The sequence below is a fragment of the Bufo gargarizans genome, chromosome 2 (genome assembly GCF_014858855.1).
Source record: "Bufo gargarizans isolate SCDJY-AF-19 chromosome 2, ASM1485885v1, whole genome shotgun sequence".
Taxonomy (NCBI): Eukaryota; Metazoa; Chordata; class Amphibia; order Anura; family Bufonidae; genus Bufo; species Bufo gargarizans.
In genome coordinates, this window is record NC_058081.1 from 569,082,592 (window position 1) to 569,101,003 (window position 18,412).

General features: G+C 46.1%; 1 protein-coding gene across 1 annotated transcript in view; it reads right to left on the reverse strand.

Moving 5' to 3' along the window:
* Positions 1 to 15,515: 15,515 nt before the first annotated feature.
* EPS8L1 (EPS8 like 1) overlaps positions 15,516 to 18,412 on the reverse strand; it is a 107,751-nt gene continuing 104,854 nt past the window's right edge. Inside the window, exon 22 of the mRNA XM_044281699.1 lies at positions 15,516 to 16,512. Within this exon, the coding sequence (XP_044137634.1) occupies positions 16,426 to 16,512 (87 nt within the window). The 3' untranslated portion in view covers positions 15,516 to 16,425. The remainder of the gene's footprint in view (positions 16,513 to 18,412) is intronic.

Below are 18,412 nucleotides of genomic sequence, written 5' to 3' on the forward strand. Positions count from 1 at the left end.
AATTTGCAGTCCCCAATGCACGGGCAACGTGCGTGCAGCAGCCGGGACAGATCCAGACCCATTCAACTTGAATAGGTCCGTGAATATGTTCTACTTTTTTGCTGTGCGGAGGCATGGCCAGAAACACCACGGAAGCACTCTGTAGTGCTTCTGTGGGGATCCGATCCGTGTTTCTGTTCCGTTCAAGTGAATGGGTCGGCATCACGGATGCGGGATGCACACGGCTGGTGCCCTGTGTATTGCGGAACCGCCGTATGTGGTCCACAATACGACCACAGGCACACAGCGACCATGTGCAAGAGGCCTTACAAAGATGGGATTTATGGTGCACATCCTCTTGTGCTTCCCATATTCCACAGATTTATATCACACAGCTACTTACAGTTGTGCTGATAAGTTTACATACCCCTGCAGAATTTATGATTTCTTAAAGGGGTATTCTCATCTTCCCTTTTTCATACTTACCTTCATTGAGCGTGAGGTTCACTTCCTGTATTCTCCTCCCGCCGGGCCGCGCTTGCGCAGAAGACTGAAGATTCTCTCCCGGCCGGGCCGCGCAATGTCCTGAATGCGCACAGCGCCGCGCATGTGCCATGGTGACTTATTCCTGGCCTGTATAGTACAGAGTCGGCGTGCGCATTCGCGGCTCTGTACTATACTGGCCAGGAAGAAGTCATCATGGCGCATGCGCGGCGGCATGCGCGTTCAGGACATTGCGCGGCCCAGCCGGGAGAGAATTTTCCGTCTTCTGCGCAAGCGTGGCCCGGCTGGATTCGACAGGAGAGGTGGCTGTGACCAGGGGAGACCAAAGACAACATCAGGTAAGAGGGGACTTATTTTCTAAAAAAGGATGGGAATTGGGTAATAAAAGATATTTAGAAAAATTATCACTGTCAAATCATTAACAGATTTACCGGTGATCATTAAGATGAGAATACCCCTTTAACCATTGTTCAAAGAATATGATTGATACCACGGACACTTCTCTCTCGCTCATGGTTAGTGGTCGGCTGAAGCCATTTATGTCAAACAACGGTGTTTACTCTTTATAAATCATAATCACAACACAAACTCCCCAAATGACCCTGATCAGAAGTTTACACACCCCAGTTATTAATGCCATGTATTGCCCCCTTTAACATCAATGACAGCTTGAAGTCTTTTGTGGTAGTTATGGATGAGGGTCTTTGTTTTCTCAGATGGTAAAACTGCCCATTCTTCCTGTTGAAAAAAAAAAAGCAATTCCACCACAGTTTTACGTGATTTTTATTTACGACATTCGATGTGCGATAAAACTGACTGGTTACTTTTATTCTACAGGTCAGATCGAATCCGGCAATACCTTATATGTATAGTTTTTCTTGCGTTTTAATAGTGATAAAAAAATTAAAATATCCGATTTTTTTTGTCGCCATATTTTGAGCCCCATAACTTTTTTGTAATTATGTGTACAGAGCTGGATGGGGGCTCATTTTTTGCGGGGCAATCTAAACTTTTTACTGATACCATTCTGGGGTGTTTAAGACTTTTTGATCACTTTTTATTTACATTTTTGTAGCAAATGAAGTGACCAAAAACGGCGAATCGGACATTTGGACTCTTTTTTTTTTTTTTTTGCTGTTTGCCGTATGGGGAATATATTTTTATACAATGGGCGTTTTTACACATTACGAAACCCATGATGTGTCTTTTATTTTAATTTTGGGAAAAGGGGGGTGATCTGAATATTTATGTTTTTTTTACACTTTTTTATAGTTCCCAGGTTACACACACATCTCTGTAACACAGTACACAGCTCTGCTACATGCGGTTAGACAAACTGCTCTATATACACAGTACACAGCTCTGCTACCTGCAGGTTGCACATACATCCCTGTAACACAGTACACAGCTCTGCTACATGCAGGTTACACACACATCTCTGTAACACAGTACACAGCCCTGCTACATGCTGTTACACACACTGCTCTATATACACAGTACACAGCTCTGCTACATGCAGGTTACACACACATCTCTGTAGCACAGTACACAGCACTGCTACCTGCAGGTTGCACATACATCCCTGTAACACAGTACACAGCTCTGCTACATGCAGGTTACACATACAGCTCTGCTACACAGTTCACAGCTCTGCTACATGCAGGTTACACATACAGCTCTGCTACACAGTACACAGCTCTGCTACATGCAGGCTACACATACAGATCTGCTACACAGTACACAGCTCTGCTACCTGCAGGTTACACGTACATCTCTGTAACACAGTACACAGCTCTGCTACCTGCAGGTTACACATACATCTCTGTAACACAGTACACAGCTCTGCTACATGCAGGTTACACATACAGATCTGCTACACAGTACACAGCTCTGCTACATGCAGGTTACACACACATCTCTAGTACAGAGCTCTATTTGATGGCTACTGTTCTGTACACTCTACCAGCTGCTGTGCACATCTGACCCCTCCCACACACGTGACTCGTCACATGGTCATGACGTCATCACAGGTCCTTTGCCTCTCCAGCAGCTGGCAGCTCCGTCAGGTGAAGAGTGTGTGTAGTAGGGCGTATTTTGAGTTAGGGAGGACGGAGTTTTGGCTGATGTCTGAGGGAGGACAGAGTTTTAGCTGATGTCTGAGGTCTGATGGAGTTTTGCCTGACGGAGGACGGAGTTTTGTCTGATGTCTGATGGAGTTTTGGGTGACGGAGGACGGAGTTTTGTCTGATGTCTGAGGTCTGATGGAATTTTGGGTGACGGAGGACGGAGTTTTGTCTGATGTCTGAGGTCTGATGGAGTTTTGGGTGACGGAGTACGGAGTTTTGTCTGATGTCTGAGGTCTGATGGAGTTTTGGGTGACGGAGGATGGAGTTTTGTCTGATGTCTGAGGTCTGATGGAGTTTTGGGTGACGGAGGACGGAGTTTTGTCTGATGTCTGAGGTCTGATGGAGTTTTGGGTGACGGAGGACGGAGTTTTGTCTGATGTCTGAGGTCTGATGGAGTTTTGGGTGACGGAGGACGGAGTTTTGTCTGATGTCTGAGGTCTGATGGAGTTTTGGGTGACGGAGGACGGAGTTTTGTCTGATGTCTGAGGTCTGATGGAGTTTTGCCTGATGGAGGACGGAGTTTTGTCTGATGTCTGAGGTCTGATGGAGTTTTGGGTGACGGAGGACGGAGTTTTGTCTGATGTCTGAGGTCTGATGGAGTTTTGGGTGACGGAGGACGGAGTTTTGTCTGATGTCTGAGGTCTGATGGAGTTTTGTCTGACGGAGGACGGAGTTTTGTCTGATGTCTGATGGAGTTTTGCCTGACGGAGGACGGAGTTTTGTCTGATGTCTGAGGGCTGATGGAGTTTTGCCTGACGGAGGATGGAGTTGTGGATGATGTCTGACGATGTCCTAATATGTATGCCGTACTACTGGGGTATTATAGGGAGCCTTATTACTACTGGTGGGAACTTTGGACAGCTTTATCACAACCGAGGGCACTATTAGTACTGTATGTTCTGTGGGGCATTATTATTATTGGGCACAATATGGAAGGCACTAATACTAAGAGGGGCACTCTCAGGGAGCATTATCACTGTAGGGGACTGTGGCGAAAGCCACTTCGCCACGGTGTTTTGGAGCGGGCTGTTTGCCCGCCTCCTGCCCCAGGATTATGGCCCACACTAACTTTGAAGGAGAAGATAGACCGGCCGCACAGCTTAAATATGTGGAACTGTTTTGGGCAGAAAAGCCATGCTTGCGGCCGGCCAAATGTGACTTCCATGGAATTCGGGAACCCCTGCTCAGATCTGGGTGATTTTTGGATATGTTGTTGACCCAGATCAGAGCTATCCATGGATGTATAAATTATGGGGATATGTGGGGTTTTGGGGCGTTTTCTGTGTTTGGGGGAAAAATGTGTGTTTTCTGCATGTGAGTGATTAAGTTAGCCCATTACGTTTGATAATTGTATTTTGTGGATTGCGTCTCTGTGTTAGTTAATTGCGTCACAGACAATGCTCATTGTATTTTGTTGATTGTGTTACAGACAGAGGGAAGGGGATTTTGTGTACAAATGCTGGGAAGGTTCAATACTGTAAATGCATGTGATTGGCTAAAATATAAACTGTCACAGCCTTTTACAAGGGCCCCAGGGGGAGTGTCCCTTGCTAGGAGACCTGCATAAAAGGCTGGAAAATAACCCATTAAAGAGCTCTGCTTGACCTCCAAACGAAGTGTCGTCTCGTTCTTGGGGGAATTGGATTGTATGCTGATTGCCAGGAGTGTAAGCCGATTGTATGCTTTTCCTGTTCCGGGGTTTCCAGGATTCGTGTAGTTTGCAGTTCGGCAGACTGGTGCTTGCAGTAGCTGCCTGTGCATGGAAAGGAGGATATCGTCTGAACGGAGTTGTGTGCTGAACGGTCCGCTACAATTGGTGGCAAGCAACGGGATCATTCTCACGGCCCAGGAGGACAGCTACAAGGCAACACCAGTTCCTGGATTACAAACTGAGGGCAACGCTAGTACCCGTACAGCGCCCCTATCTACAAAGGAACCTAAATCAGCAGAGCAAGCATGGAGCCCTGCTACACTCAGGAAGAGTTTGATAGAGAGGTTAATTGGGTGCTGTCTCTCTTGGGACCCAACCCTGCGGAGGGCCTCGTGCAGATCGTGAAGTGGAGGATCAGAGAGTACCTGCAGGCCATGGCAGCGGTAGACAGGGGGGAGATACCCCAGCAGCCGAGCAAGTTCCCGGGAGCTGAAGATGCCGTCCTTGCTCCCCAGTGGCAGTGTGAGTTACAGGGAGATGAAGGTGCCGTCCTACCTCCCCAACAGCCGAGTATTGTATTGGGAGCAGAGACAACCGGTCTCTCTCTCCAGCGGCAGTGTGTACCCTTAGGAGAGAAGACAGTTGGTCCCTCTCCACAGCAGCCAAGTGATCCACAGGGAGCTGAAGGTGCTGGCCTTCCTCCCCAGCGGCAGTGTGTCCTGCAGGGAGCAGAGATAGTTGGTCTCTCTCCCCAGCAGCCAAGTGATTCACAGGGAGCTGAAGGTATCGTCCTTCCTCCCCAGCGGCAGTGTGTCCTGCAGGGAGCAGAGATAGTTGGTCTCTCTCCCCAGCAGCCAAGTGAGTCCCAGGGAGCTGAAGGTGCCGTCCTGACTCCCCAGCGCCAGTGTGTATTCATGGGAGAAGAGACAGTCGGTCCTCTCCCCCAACAGGGACCAGAAGTACCGGAGGTCGCGGACCTCATAGACTGGTCCTGGGAGGACTCCCAGCAGGCAAGGGGAGATGGGACCGAAGTCTCTCTACCAGCCCTACAGGGATGCTGGGCAGTCGGCCCAGATCTCCAGCGGCAGTGTGAGTACCAGGAGGAGGTGGTAAGCAATCCCTACCCTCCACAGCTGACCCCTACCGAGGTACTGAGGTCAGTAGAGGAGCCGTTAGCTTCCTCTGACCCCCTCCCAGCAGAAGAGCTGGCATCTGGGCAGAGCGCTGCTGGCCTCTGCCCTAACTTTCCCTTTGTCACCGGGTAGGACTATACCCCGATTGCTCCAGCGGAAGTGCTGGCAACTGGGCAGAGCACAGTTGGCCTCTGCCCTTCTTTGTCCCCTTGTCCCAGGCTTGTCTACCTGCAGGTCCCCCCAGCTGAAGCGCTGGCACCAGGGCAGAGTACCGCCGGTCTCTGCTCACTCAGCGACCCACAAAGCCAAGAGACCAGTGCCCAACACAGCCATGTTGAAGCCATGGGACCGAAACAAGCTACAAAATTCCCCGGGTGCAGTAACCAAGTGTTGGGGGGGGGGGGGGGACTGCACTGCAGATTGTATATTATTGTGGGGGGGCTGCCTTATTGATTGTAATTTACTGTGGGTGGGTGACTCGACTAACTCAGGCACTGACCGACAGAAGGTCAGCTACCTGGTTAGTCTCCCCCCGAATGGGAAGATATGTGGCGAAAGCCACTTCGCCACGGTGTTTTGGAGCGGGCTGTTTGCCGCCTCCTGCCCCAGGATTATGGCCCACACTAACTTTGAAGGAGAAGATAGACCGGCCGCACAGCTTATATCTGTGGAACTGTTTTGGGCAGAAAAGCCATGCTTGCGGCCGGCCAAATGTGACTTCCATGGAATTCGGGAACCCCTGCTCAGATCTGGGTGATTTTTGGATATGTTGTTGACCCAGATCAGAGCTATCCATGGATGTATAAATTATGGGGATATGTGGGGTTTTGGGGCGTTTTCTGTGTTTGGGGGAAAAATGTGTGTTTTCTGCATGTGAGTGATTAAGTTAGCCCATTACGTTTGATAATTGTATTTTGTGGATTGCGTCTCTGTGTTAGTTAATTGCGTCACAGACAATGCTCATTGTATTTTGTTGATTGTGTTACAGACAGAGGGAAGGGGATTTTGTGTACAAATGCTGGGAAGGTTCAATACTGTAAATGCATGTGATTGGCTAAAATATAAACTGTCACAGCCTTTTACAAGGGCCCCAGGGGGAGTGTCCCTTGCTAGGAGACCTGCATAAAAGGCTGGAAAATAACCCATTAAAGAGCTCTGCTTGACCTCAAAACGAAGTGTCGTCTCGTTCTTGGGGGAATTGGATTCTATGCTGATTGCCAGGAGTGTAAGCCGATTGTATGCTTTTCCTGTTCCGCGGTTTCCAGGATTCGTGTAGTTTGCAGTTCGGCAGACTGGTGCTTGCAGTAGCTGCTTGTGCATGGAAAGGAGGATATCGTCTTAACGGAGTTGTGTGCTGAACGGTCCGCTACAGGGACACTACTAGTTATAAGGCCACTGTAGTAAAGAATTACTATTGGTCTGACTTTTGGGAGAACTATTTATGGGACTATCTGTATTTCTATTATTTCTTCGGTATAGTATTTAGGGGCATTGGGGAGCAGAGCGGGGACATTATTGGGGGTAGCAGCAGGATGACCCTGTTGGTGCACTAGGAGTGGGGATGATGGAAAAATTAGGATTCTAACATGTCTGACAAACTCTGCAGAGATGATACATGGCTGAAAGATTTTAGTGGTCTTCTTCTAGTGAAGAAGATGAGGAAAGAGAACATGTACATTAGAGGACACGTCAGTGGATATAATAGGTATATAGTGCTGTATATAGCAGGCATAATGACATGATTTAATCGCTCCTACTGCTGGGCAGAGGCTGCTGTGTCTGTCATCCATAGCGGCCTGACCCTTGCCCATTAGTACTCACACGCACACAGTAATGATGATTGTGTGTGTGTGTGTGTGTACTGGCAGGAGAGGCTTGGGCATCACACCCTGGGCCCCTCTGCTGCCACAGACCTCTGGTAGTTCTGCCCCCTGTATATGTAGATAAAGAAAGAGACATATCACACTCAGGGCCGCCTTTTCCAAGGGGCAAAAGGGGCAGCTGCCTCGGGCCCAGTTGCTTCTGGGGGGGCACAAGGCAGCTGCCTTTTGAGCCCTGCTAGCCACTGCCCCGGGTGTCAGGCTGTCAGCTACACAGGGGGTGCTGCCATGCCATGCCTGCCGGCACTGAGTCCAGGCATCGTACTGTGTTAGAGCTGTGATCTAGGACCTTAGATGACATCATCACCATGTGACCAGTAACCTAGCAATATTACTGGTCACATGGCTATGAGGTCATCACATGTCCTACCAGGAGTGTTGCAGAAGTTAACTGTGGAGCTTTTTTGTGTGAAGATTACATCAGAAAAAGGTGACAGGGGCTGTTATGTTAATATACTGTAAACTACTGTATAGTGGGGTGCGACTGTAAACTGTGGGGGGCTGTATACTGTGGGGGGCCTGTATACTGTGTGGGACTGTATACTGTGGGGGGCTGTATACTGTGGGGGGCCTGTATACTGTGTGGGACTGTATACTATGGGGGCCTGTATACTGTGGGGGGCCTGTATACTGTGGGGGGCTGTATACTGTGGGGGGGCTGTATACTGTGGGGGGCCTGTATACTGTGGGGGGCCTGTATACTGTGGGGGGCCTGTATACTGTGGGGGGCTGTATACTGTGTGGGGGGCCTGTATACTGTGGGGGGCCTGTATACTGTGGGGGGCCTGTATACTGTGGGGGAGGGCTGTATACTGTGGGGGGCCTGCATACTGTGGGGGGCCTGTATACTGTGGGGGAGGGCTGTATACTGTGGGGGGCCTGTATACTGTGGGGGGCTGTCACGGACGGTGTACAGGAAACAAGGCAAAACAACATGCATATATGAGTCGCTGGATCCAAAAGCTAAGGAACAAAAGGGAGACCCCTGCAGAAGACCTGGCACTTTCCCTGGCTGCTCAGCCTATGCAAAGATCCGAATGGTGGAGGTCTGCATATCCACGTACCTTGACTATATAACTCCTGAGCACCCTACAATAGTGAGGGGACACGACCACCAGCTCCCTACACAAGATACGGAGGGAGTCAGGGTCACCTGGGATCCAGCAAACAGAAAATAACAGATAAATGTTCCACACTTAACTTTGTAGAAGAGAGGAGAACCAGATGAGCATGCACACACACTCCAGGAAGAAGTATAAGCCGCCCAGAAAAGCATTCTGGTTAGGAATTTAAAGGGAAGCAATTAGTCCAACACATGACAGCTGAGAGAGGCTAACGAGATGAGTAACTGAATACCACAACAAAGAAAGTCAAGGGGGAGGTTCTGAAAGGCCTCTGTCAGAGCTTCTCAGCTGTCTGGTTGTGACAGGGGCCTGTATACTGTGGGGGGCTGTATACTGTGTGGGGGGCTGTATACTGTGTGGGGGCCTGTATACTGTGGGGGGCCTGTATACTGTGGAGGGGGGCTGTATAGTGGGGGGGCCTGTATAGTGGGGGGGGGCCCGTATAGTGTGGGGGGCTGTATATTGTGGAGTGCTTTACTGCTGTACTGTATAGTGTGGGGGGCTGTATCGTGTATAGTTTGGGGTGCTGTATACGGTGAAGGTGCTATACTGTGAGGTGTTGTATACTGTGGGGTGCTGTATACTGTGGGCTGCTATACTGCTCTACTATATACTGTGGGGTACTGTATAGTGTGGGGTGCTATACTGCATACTGTGTGGACCAGAATTACTATTGGTCAGACTTTTGGGAGAACTATTTATGGGACTATCTGTATTTCTATTATTTCTTCGGTATAGTATTTAGGGGCATTGGGGAGCAGAGCGGGGACATTATTGGGGGTAGCAGCAGGATGACCCTGTTGGTGCACTAGGAGTGGGGATGATGGAAAAATTAGGATTCTAACATGTCTGACAAACTCTGCAGAGATGATACATGGCTGAAAGATTTTAGTGGTCTTCTTCTAGTGAAGAAGATGAGGAAAGAGAATATGTACATTAGAGGACACGTCAGTGGATATAATAGGTATATAGTGCTGTATATAGCAGGCATAATGACATGATTTAATCGCGCCTACTGCTGGGCAGAGGCTGCTGTGTCTGTCATCCATAGCGGCCTGACCCTTGCCCATTAGTACTCACACGCACACAGTAATCATGATTGTGTGTGTGTGTGTACTGGCAGGAGAGGCTTGGGCGTCACACCCTGGGCCCCTCTGCTGCCACAGACCTCTGGTAGTTCTGCCCCCTGTATATATAGATAAAGAAAGAGACATATCACACACACTTGAGGCAGTATGGTGGCATGGGGCAGACAGACACTAACAAAAAAGTGCCTCTTCCCCACCATCAAATAATGCTACTTGGCTGTGGGGTATGCCGTTCCTTCAGTTCTTCCTATAGGCTGCTGGAGGCCATAACTGTAGACGAGACCTGCAATGAGACACAGACCGCGTCATATATAGATGTACATGGATGCTGTGTACTAACTTCTGCGGCTGCTGATGTTCTCTTTGCAGAACACTACGCATCCAACAAAATGAAGATCAGCAGAACCATCCCTATATATCACGGCCTGTGTCTTATCACCTGAGACCCAGGCTGCATTATATACAGATGGGATGGAAATGGACGGGGTGCTCTTCAGCCTTCTGCAACCAGTCCACCATGCATCAAACCCCAAATTCATACAGACCCTTGATCAGCCCCCAAATTCATACAGACCTCAGATCAGTGTATAAATGTAACCACTTTTAGTGGGTGACAATACAACACACAGAATGGAAACCTTAATCTATATACCAGCATCAGAGGACATTACAGGAAGGAGGTGTGAGATGAGAGGACTACAACTCCTAGCATGCCCTGGTATTTATTATGGGATATCAGAGGACATTTCAAGTGGGAGGTATAAGATGAAAGGAGTACAACTCACAGCATGTCCAGGCTGATATAATGTGATAGCAGAGCACATTACAGACAAGAGGTATAAGAGGAGAGCACTACAACTCCCAGCATGGATGATATAGTGTGATAGCAGAGCACATTACAGACAGGATGTATAAGAGGAGAGCACTACAACTCCCAGCATGGATAATATAATGTGATAGCAGAGCACATTACAGACAGGATAAATAAGAGGAGAGCACTACAACTCACAGCATGGCTGATATAGTGTGATAGCAGAGCACATTACAGACAGGATGTATAAGAGGAGAGCACTACAACTCCCAGCATGGATAATATAATGTGATAGCAGAGCACATTACAGACAGGATAAATAAGAGGAGAGCACTACAACTCACAGCATGGCTGATATAGTGTGATAGAAGAGCACATTACAGACAGGAGGTATAAGAGAAGAGCACTACAACTCACAGCATGTCCAGACTGATATAGTGTGATAGCAGAGCACATTACAGACAGGAGGTATAAGAGGAGAGCACTACAACTCCCAGCATGGCTGATATAGTGTGATAGCAAAGCACATCACAGACAGGATGAATAAGAGGAGAGCACTACAACTCCCAGCATGGCTGATATAGTGTGATAACAGAGCACATTACAGACAGGAGGTATAAGAGGAGAGCACTACAACTCCCAGCATGGCTGATATAGTGTGATAGCAGAGCACATAACAGACAGGATGAATAAGAGGAGAGCACTACAACTCACAGCATGGCTGATATAGTGTGATAGAAGAGCACATAACAGACAGGATGAATAAGAGGAGAGCACTACAACTCACAGCATGGCTGATATAGTGTGATAGCAGAGCACATAACAGACAGGATGAATAAGAGGAGAGCACTACAACTCCCAGCAAGGCTGATATAGTATCATAGCAGAGCACATAACAGACAGGATGAATAAGAGGAGAGCACTACAACTCACAGCATGGCTGATATAGTGTGATAGAAGACCACATTACAGACATGAGGTATAAGAGGAGAGATTCCACAGGCCTGAGGAAGCGGAGTTAGTGCGAAACAGCTGCTGCCTCACTTTGTCATCCTGCACTTTAAAGCCTATATATTTTATGGATTTCTGGCTAAAGAAAGGATTTTCTGGTGAGTGCTGCATTGCTTCATCCTTCAAAGATTGGATTGTGAAGTATTATATGCAGAGCACCACTTATCCATTAGCATCCCTGATAAGTTCCATAGAGTTCTGTGGTACTGCAGTGATCGGAGCAGAAGAAGGTAGTGTCGACATACTGACTTATATTGACCTATTTTGGATATAAGAGGAGAGGACTACAACTCCCGGCATGTTTAGGTCATTATTATGGGAAATAAGAGGACATTTCAGGGAGGAGGTATAAAAGGAGAGGACTACACCTTTCAGCGTGTCTAGGCTGATATAATGTGATAGCGTAGCACATTACAGGAAGGAGGCATAGGCGTCGCCACGTGTTCCCCGCCCCCCACCCGGCTGATTCCCCTTTAAAACGCTGCCCGCCAGCGCTAGTACAGTGGCGATCTGTCAGTTTTGCCAAACTGAAAGTACTGCCCATGCTGCCCACCCGCTTCACTACGGGCTCCTCGGCAGTTGGCAGCCAAGTGAATCTTCCCCGCCCACCTCAGCTGCTATTGGCTGGGAGGGAGAGGGCAGCACTGCCATTGGCTGCCTGTGTATTTCAACCTAGCAGGGGCATAAAATAAAGTGGTTCGGGGATTTAACACCAGGAAACATCGTTGCGCGCCCCTCCCCCGTGCCACCACGCCTAGAGGAAGAAAGAAACGAGGACAGAGCACATCAGAACTGTAAGTACCTTTTCTATCTGTGATGCACCCCTGCCCAGCGCCCCCTGTGTTACATGCACCCCTGACCAGTGCCCCCTGCGTTACATGCACCCTTGACCAGCGCCCACTGTGTTACATGCACCCCTGACCAGCGCTCCCTGCGTTACATGCACCCTTGACCAGCGCCCCCTACGTTACATGCACCCCCTGACCAGCGCACCCTGCGTTACATGCACCCCTGACCTGCACCCCCTGCGTTACATGCACCCTTGACCAGCGCCCCCTACGTTACATGCACCCCCTGACCAGCGCACCCTGCGTTACATGCACCCCTGACTAGCGCACCAATACCGAGGAAGAAAGGAAAACTCTTGAAAGCTTGTCTTTTAAGTATTAGGTTAGTATAATAAAAAGGTACCCCTGCATACCGCAATACTCTCGTATTTTGTAATCTTATTTATATATACTTATTTCGTTTTTTTCAGTAGTATGATTAAATGGTGAAAAATTTTGTGCCCCCCAATTTTTGACTGTGGTATCTTATGTGCCTCCCCTATATATTGTTTCTAGAGTTGCCACTGAGAGGAGGACTACAACTCCCAGCGTGTCCAGGCGGTTATTATGTTACATCAGAACCAGAGGACAATTCAGGGACAACTTCCAAGGTTTCTTAGGCTCACCAATTTTCAGCTGCTAAACTCTGCCCCTCCTGCACTGATCACATGACAGTGACATCATCACAGGTCCTCAGCACTTCTCAACTGCTGAGCTTCGGCCCCTCCTGCACTGATCACATGACAGTGACATCATCACAGGTCCTCAGCACTTCTCAACTGCTGAGCTTCGGCCCCTCCTGCACTGATCACATGACAGTGATGTCACTGCAGGACCCTCAGCTCTTGCCCTGTAGGAGACAATTTTTTGAGGTCCCAGAAAGAGGACATGTCTGGGATAAGAGGACGTATGGTCACCCTGTGTATGCAGTGATGGGCAGAATTACACGTACCACTTTATTAGAAGAATGGGGCAGGATAAACAGGAAGTCCCAGCAACTGCATAGAGAAAGTTAGAGGGCTATGTCAGGTGGGGCAGTGCCTGCTACATGGGGTAACAGAAAACATTTAGCAATGTTTGACACTTGCGATGCTGCTTAGGAATCTGCACCTTAGATGAGAAATTATATGGCTGGACAACTGCCTTAAAGGGTGTTCTAGCATCCCAATCAGTGTTGAGTGGATTGCCGTGAAGACGAATTTTCTTGCGCTTCATGGCAGCGAATAGATTTTTACCTGAAATAGTGTAAAAAACAAAAAAAATACCTCATCCATTTGGACCTGTCATTGCATCTGCTACTTTCAAAGAAATGCGTTTCCACAAAGTGAATTTTTTTGTAAAATTCGGCAAAGCAGCCAAATCAAATTTTGGACTACTTCGCTCATCTCTAACCACGATCATGCCGCATTGTGGCACTTTTGAAAAATCGTTAAAGGGGTTTTGCAGCTTTTTCTTACTGATGATCTATCCAGTGATACTAGTCCTGATGTCACGGGGCCTGCAGGAAACAACGAGAAGGCCGCGGTGCTACTGCCAGCACCTAGGGGCGGACTGGTCATAGACCTTACAGGGAAATTTCCTGGTGGGCCAATGCCCAGGCAGGCCACACGAGCCCTCCTCACAGCCATCAGGTACACAACAATCTGATGCTCTCAGCATTAATTAATATAGGAGCATCAAGTATTTTTGCACCTGGCCGGTGGTCACACTCCTGAATTCAACTGCATCACTATCCTCAGAATAGTGATACAGTTAAATACTGTGACAAGGTGGCAGTATTTTGTGCTGCACTTTGGTATTTGGTTCTGCCCCGTTTATTTCTGTTGTCCCTGTCTACTCATGTTGTCCAGCCTTCTGTCAATTTGGACCTACCATCAACTTGTGGCCACTTTTATTTTTATTTTTTCTAGGGCCACATTAAGTTCCTAGTCCGCACCTGCCAGCGCCGTTGCCTTCTCAAACAGCTTATCGGCAGGGATCCCAGGTGTCGGACCCCTGCCGATCAGATGCTGATGGAGGATAGATCACCAGTAAGAAAAGGCTACAGAACCCCTTTAATCTTTGCTAATAGTAATAATTAACAAAATAGATGTTTACAAAGAAATGAATACCAAAAATGGTGCAGTCAAATGTTTTGTTTGTACCTTGTTGGCCCTGGCTACGTCTTCCTGTGAGCATGCACACTTCTCTGCTGATTCAGTATAGCAGCTCACTTTCTTTACCTGTGCAGTGAGGTGACGCATGCATGATCTCACCATCCTCTTTATAAGTAGTACAGCACAAGTATGGCCTGATCAAAATTGTGTTTCATGGCACCTTGAGACCATTCTGGAGAACTCATTCCTCCAACTGCAGGTGGCCCGGGCACAGACATGACAAAAGGGGGAGGGGAATATGAAGACAGTGGGGCACCAGCAGATCCTCTGTTTGACAGCGAACTTGAGCTACTCTTCTTTATTACTACTGATAAAGAACAGTGATGACCAAATGTTGGTGGCTTATCAGTGGGTGTACAAACTTGTAAACCCTCACTATTTACCGGTACTCCATTTATCAGTATTAGGTTACGCTCCAGTAAACACAAAGGCCCCTAGACCCAGCTGCTTGTCCCTGCATGCAGCTGTGCTTGGCAGTGCAGTTTATCCCCTATTTAAGTGGATGCAGCAAAGCTGCAGTATCAGGTCCTGACCCCATCGGCCATCTATGCTAGGCCTTCAATGTTTTTTCAGTATAATTGCCTTTATTAGGTTCTGAATAAACTCTGCAGAGCCACTGTTTTGTCATACAAAAATGTTCAGGGGCATCAGTCATCACATGATTTTTCAGATATTGAGTACAGTTATCACTAAGGTGAATAATACATAGAATGATAATTTATTCAGTGACTGTGCAGTATCCCAGAATATGGTACTTGCAAATTGTTTCTTGTTGTATACAATTATTGGATGTGTTATATAACACAGTATAGCTCTGTATAGATAAGTCAGGGTTAACAATCCTGACTTTCCCCTTGTAGAAAAACTAGGTGATGGACTAAGGTCCGCCTCTAGTTTAGTGAGTGACTCTAGTGCTAGCTGATGATGTGAGAGGAGCTACATGAAGAAAGCCATCTCTACAGTACCCCAGAAAGGAAAGAAAGAACCAAGACAGTCCAGAATATGCACGGCCAAGCATTTGAATCAGTCAGTAAGGTGTTTAGACTTTACTGCAGTGAGAGGGACATTGCACTGGCCCAATCACCAATCAGAAAATGAAGACTTGTGGTTAATTAAAAAAAGTGCAATAAGTGCAGAGATGAATGTATTATTTTGCATGTCATGTTACACCCACCCAATATAAAGCATAACATATCAAGTAGACTTTGTGATCACAGTAAAAGTATTTTTTACAGAAATATATAGCCCTTTAATTTATTGTTATATATTTAAATAGGTAGACAGACATTATTACATACAAATGGAAAAATAGAGATCACAGCAGAATACAGGAGATTTCTGACCCATCACTTTAGATGTACGGTATATACAGGGCGCGTCAAAAGTCTAGAACCACCTCAATAAAATTGATCTCAATAGTACTATTTTGTATTAGACCATATGGTGTGTACATATATATTTCTGGTTCCGTAAAATGAAAAGCAAATATAAATGATGCTGGTGTAGTCAGAATTGATTCGTTGCTTGTAGTCACTGTTTCCGACTTCATACATACAACAGAACTCAAATGCTTTCTTCCTACAATACCCGTACAGGCGATTTGCCCTTATCCACCCACATATAAAATGTAGAATTTAAAAACTTTGGCAAAGATATCCATATAGAGGATTTTTCCCTCTCGTTCTGCTAAATAATAGACTAAAGATCACTAACTTGAATAAACAGGTAACAATAAAAGCTAATCATCGGATCACAAATCCTAAAGGAATAAACTAGAACACTGTATTCCTGACCGTAACCAAGCCGCAGAGGAATATAAGAGTGCAGAAGTGGTCACCAATATCTTGTGCTTTATAAAAATTCTTCATTTTTAGAATGTGGAAATAAGGCATAGTGCATTTGCAGAACTTCCCATCCCGCCATTATAAGGCATTGACCGCTATATCCCGTTACATTCCAAGATACACTGAGGAATGGCCTCTGTCTTCAGTAGCTCCATAGATAACTTCTCCAGCAGCTGTGACTGGGGACATCTTTGGTATATTCATATATTGCAGTTCATATACATATTCATATATTCTTTGGAAGACGTTAAATAGCATCTGGTTAAAGTCCAAGTAAGTCATTGAATCCCTTCAAAGGCTGTCTATCTGAAGTTCACTGTCCACCTTCTTCTTTTGTCTCTCCATCACAGCCTCCAGCTCTGTGATCTTTTTAGAGTCCTGGAAAAATGAATCAGAAAATAATCAAATTTCTGTTCATGGAGTTAACTACTTAAGGACCGGGCCATTTTTCACCTTAAGGACCAGACTGATTTTTGCAAATGTGTCACTTTATGTGGTAATAACTTTGGAATGCTTTTACTTATCCAAGCCATTCAGAGATTGTTTTTTAGTGACACATTGTACTTCATGATAGTCATAAATGTGAGTCAATATATATTTCACCTTTATTTATGAAAAAATCCCCCAATTTACCCCAAATTTTGAAAAATTAGAAATTTTCAAGATTTCTATTTCTCTGCTTTTAAAACAGAAAGTGATAACTCATAAAATATTTATTACCTAACATTGCCCATATGTCTACTTTATGTTGGCATCATTTTGTAAATGTCATTTAATTTTTTTGGGAATGTTAGAAGGCTTAGAATTTTAGAAGCAATTCTAAATGAACATAATTATTCTGTCAATTTTATATTCTAATTTAGCACAGCTTGCAGGTCAAAGTCTACATTCAGACCTCCTGGTTGTAATGTACCTAATTCATATATCCACTTACTCTCTTTTTTATAATTTTTTTCCAAAAAACTTCCTCCCCTCCAATGATTTTGTACTGTGGCATGTAAAGTGGCATGTAAAGGGGTTGTATATGTACTGGAGTGCCCTTGTGGCCTCCAGTATGTAGGACGGACCATTAGACCCCTTAAAGTCCGCATACAGGAGCACATAAGAAACATAAAAAAAGGACTTGAAAGTCATGGTGTATCGGCTCATTACAAAAAATGTCACCAAAAAAATCCAGAAGGTCTAAAGTTTATGGGAGTAGAATCCATACAAAATCATTGGAGGGGAGGGACTGAAGATTCTACCTGTGAAGTGCCGGTCTTCTGTTCCGTATTGGAGGGGAGGAAGTTTTTTGGAAAAAATTAATAAAAAAGAGAGTAAGTGGATATATGAATTAGGTACATTACAACCAGGAGGTCTGAATGTAGACTTTGACCTGCAAGCTGTGCTAAATTAGAATATAAAATTGACAGAATAATTATGTTCATGTGAATTGGGACCTATTAGCATCCGTTTTTTCCCCTGAGGATTAGGTGATACAGGGTTAAAGCAGTATAAGACAAGCGGTCTGGAGTAGCGCATTTGATGCCTGATTAACTCCAACCGACCGAATAAAAAGAAGGGGGAGGGAAAAATTAAGTGTGCCCCTGACGAAGCTGAAGGAGTGAAACCCGGGTCGGGCAAAAGTAAAAGACGCTGGGATTTTAAATGCCAATTTTAAAGAGTTGTTTGTGAGTATGTACAAATAAAAAACTTTTAACCAAACATCAACGGAGCTTCACTATTGCAGAAGCCACTTGTATTCACAGAAACCTCTAGGAAAAGAAATCGAAGAAAATAACTGCAGATTCACCTGGGGTATATCTGATTTTAGTCCGTGTGTAGATCCTGCGGGATTGCATGGGAATGTGGATTTCCGATAGAATATAGACAACTGGCTACGGAGGGATTATATACGCTCCTTGGTTTTCACAGTGCTGTGTAAGTATAATCTGTGCAGTGCAGGTTACCTAATCATACGGACTTACACTATCTTAATCTTTATTAGTTGCAGGATATCCATATTAAGGATATTTGCAGCCCTCGGCTCTCTTTTAAAAGGAAGAAGGAAGAAAGAAAAATTGTTTGCATACTGGCCTTGATGATAAGCGCGGTCCGAACTCTATATATTTTACCTGCTTAAAGCGTGACTGATCCCACAACACTTTTCGGACCTGCTGCATAGCATTATTGCGGACTGGTGATAAATTTCTTTTATAATGTTTTAATGTCTCCATGTTCTGAGAGCTATAGTTTTTTTTTGGCGATTTTCTTATGTTGGGGCTCATTTTTTGCGGGA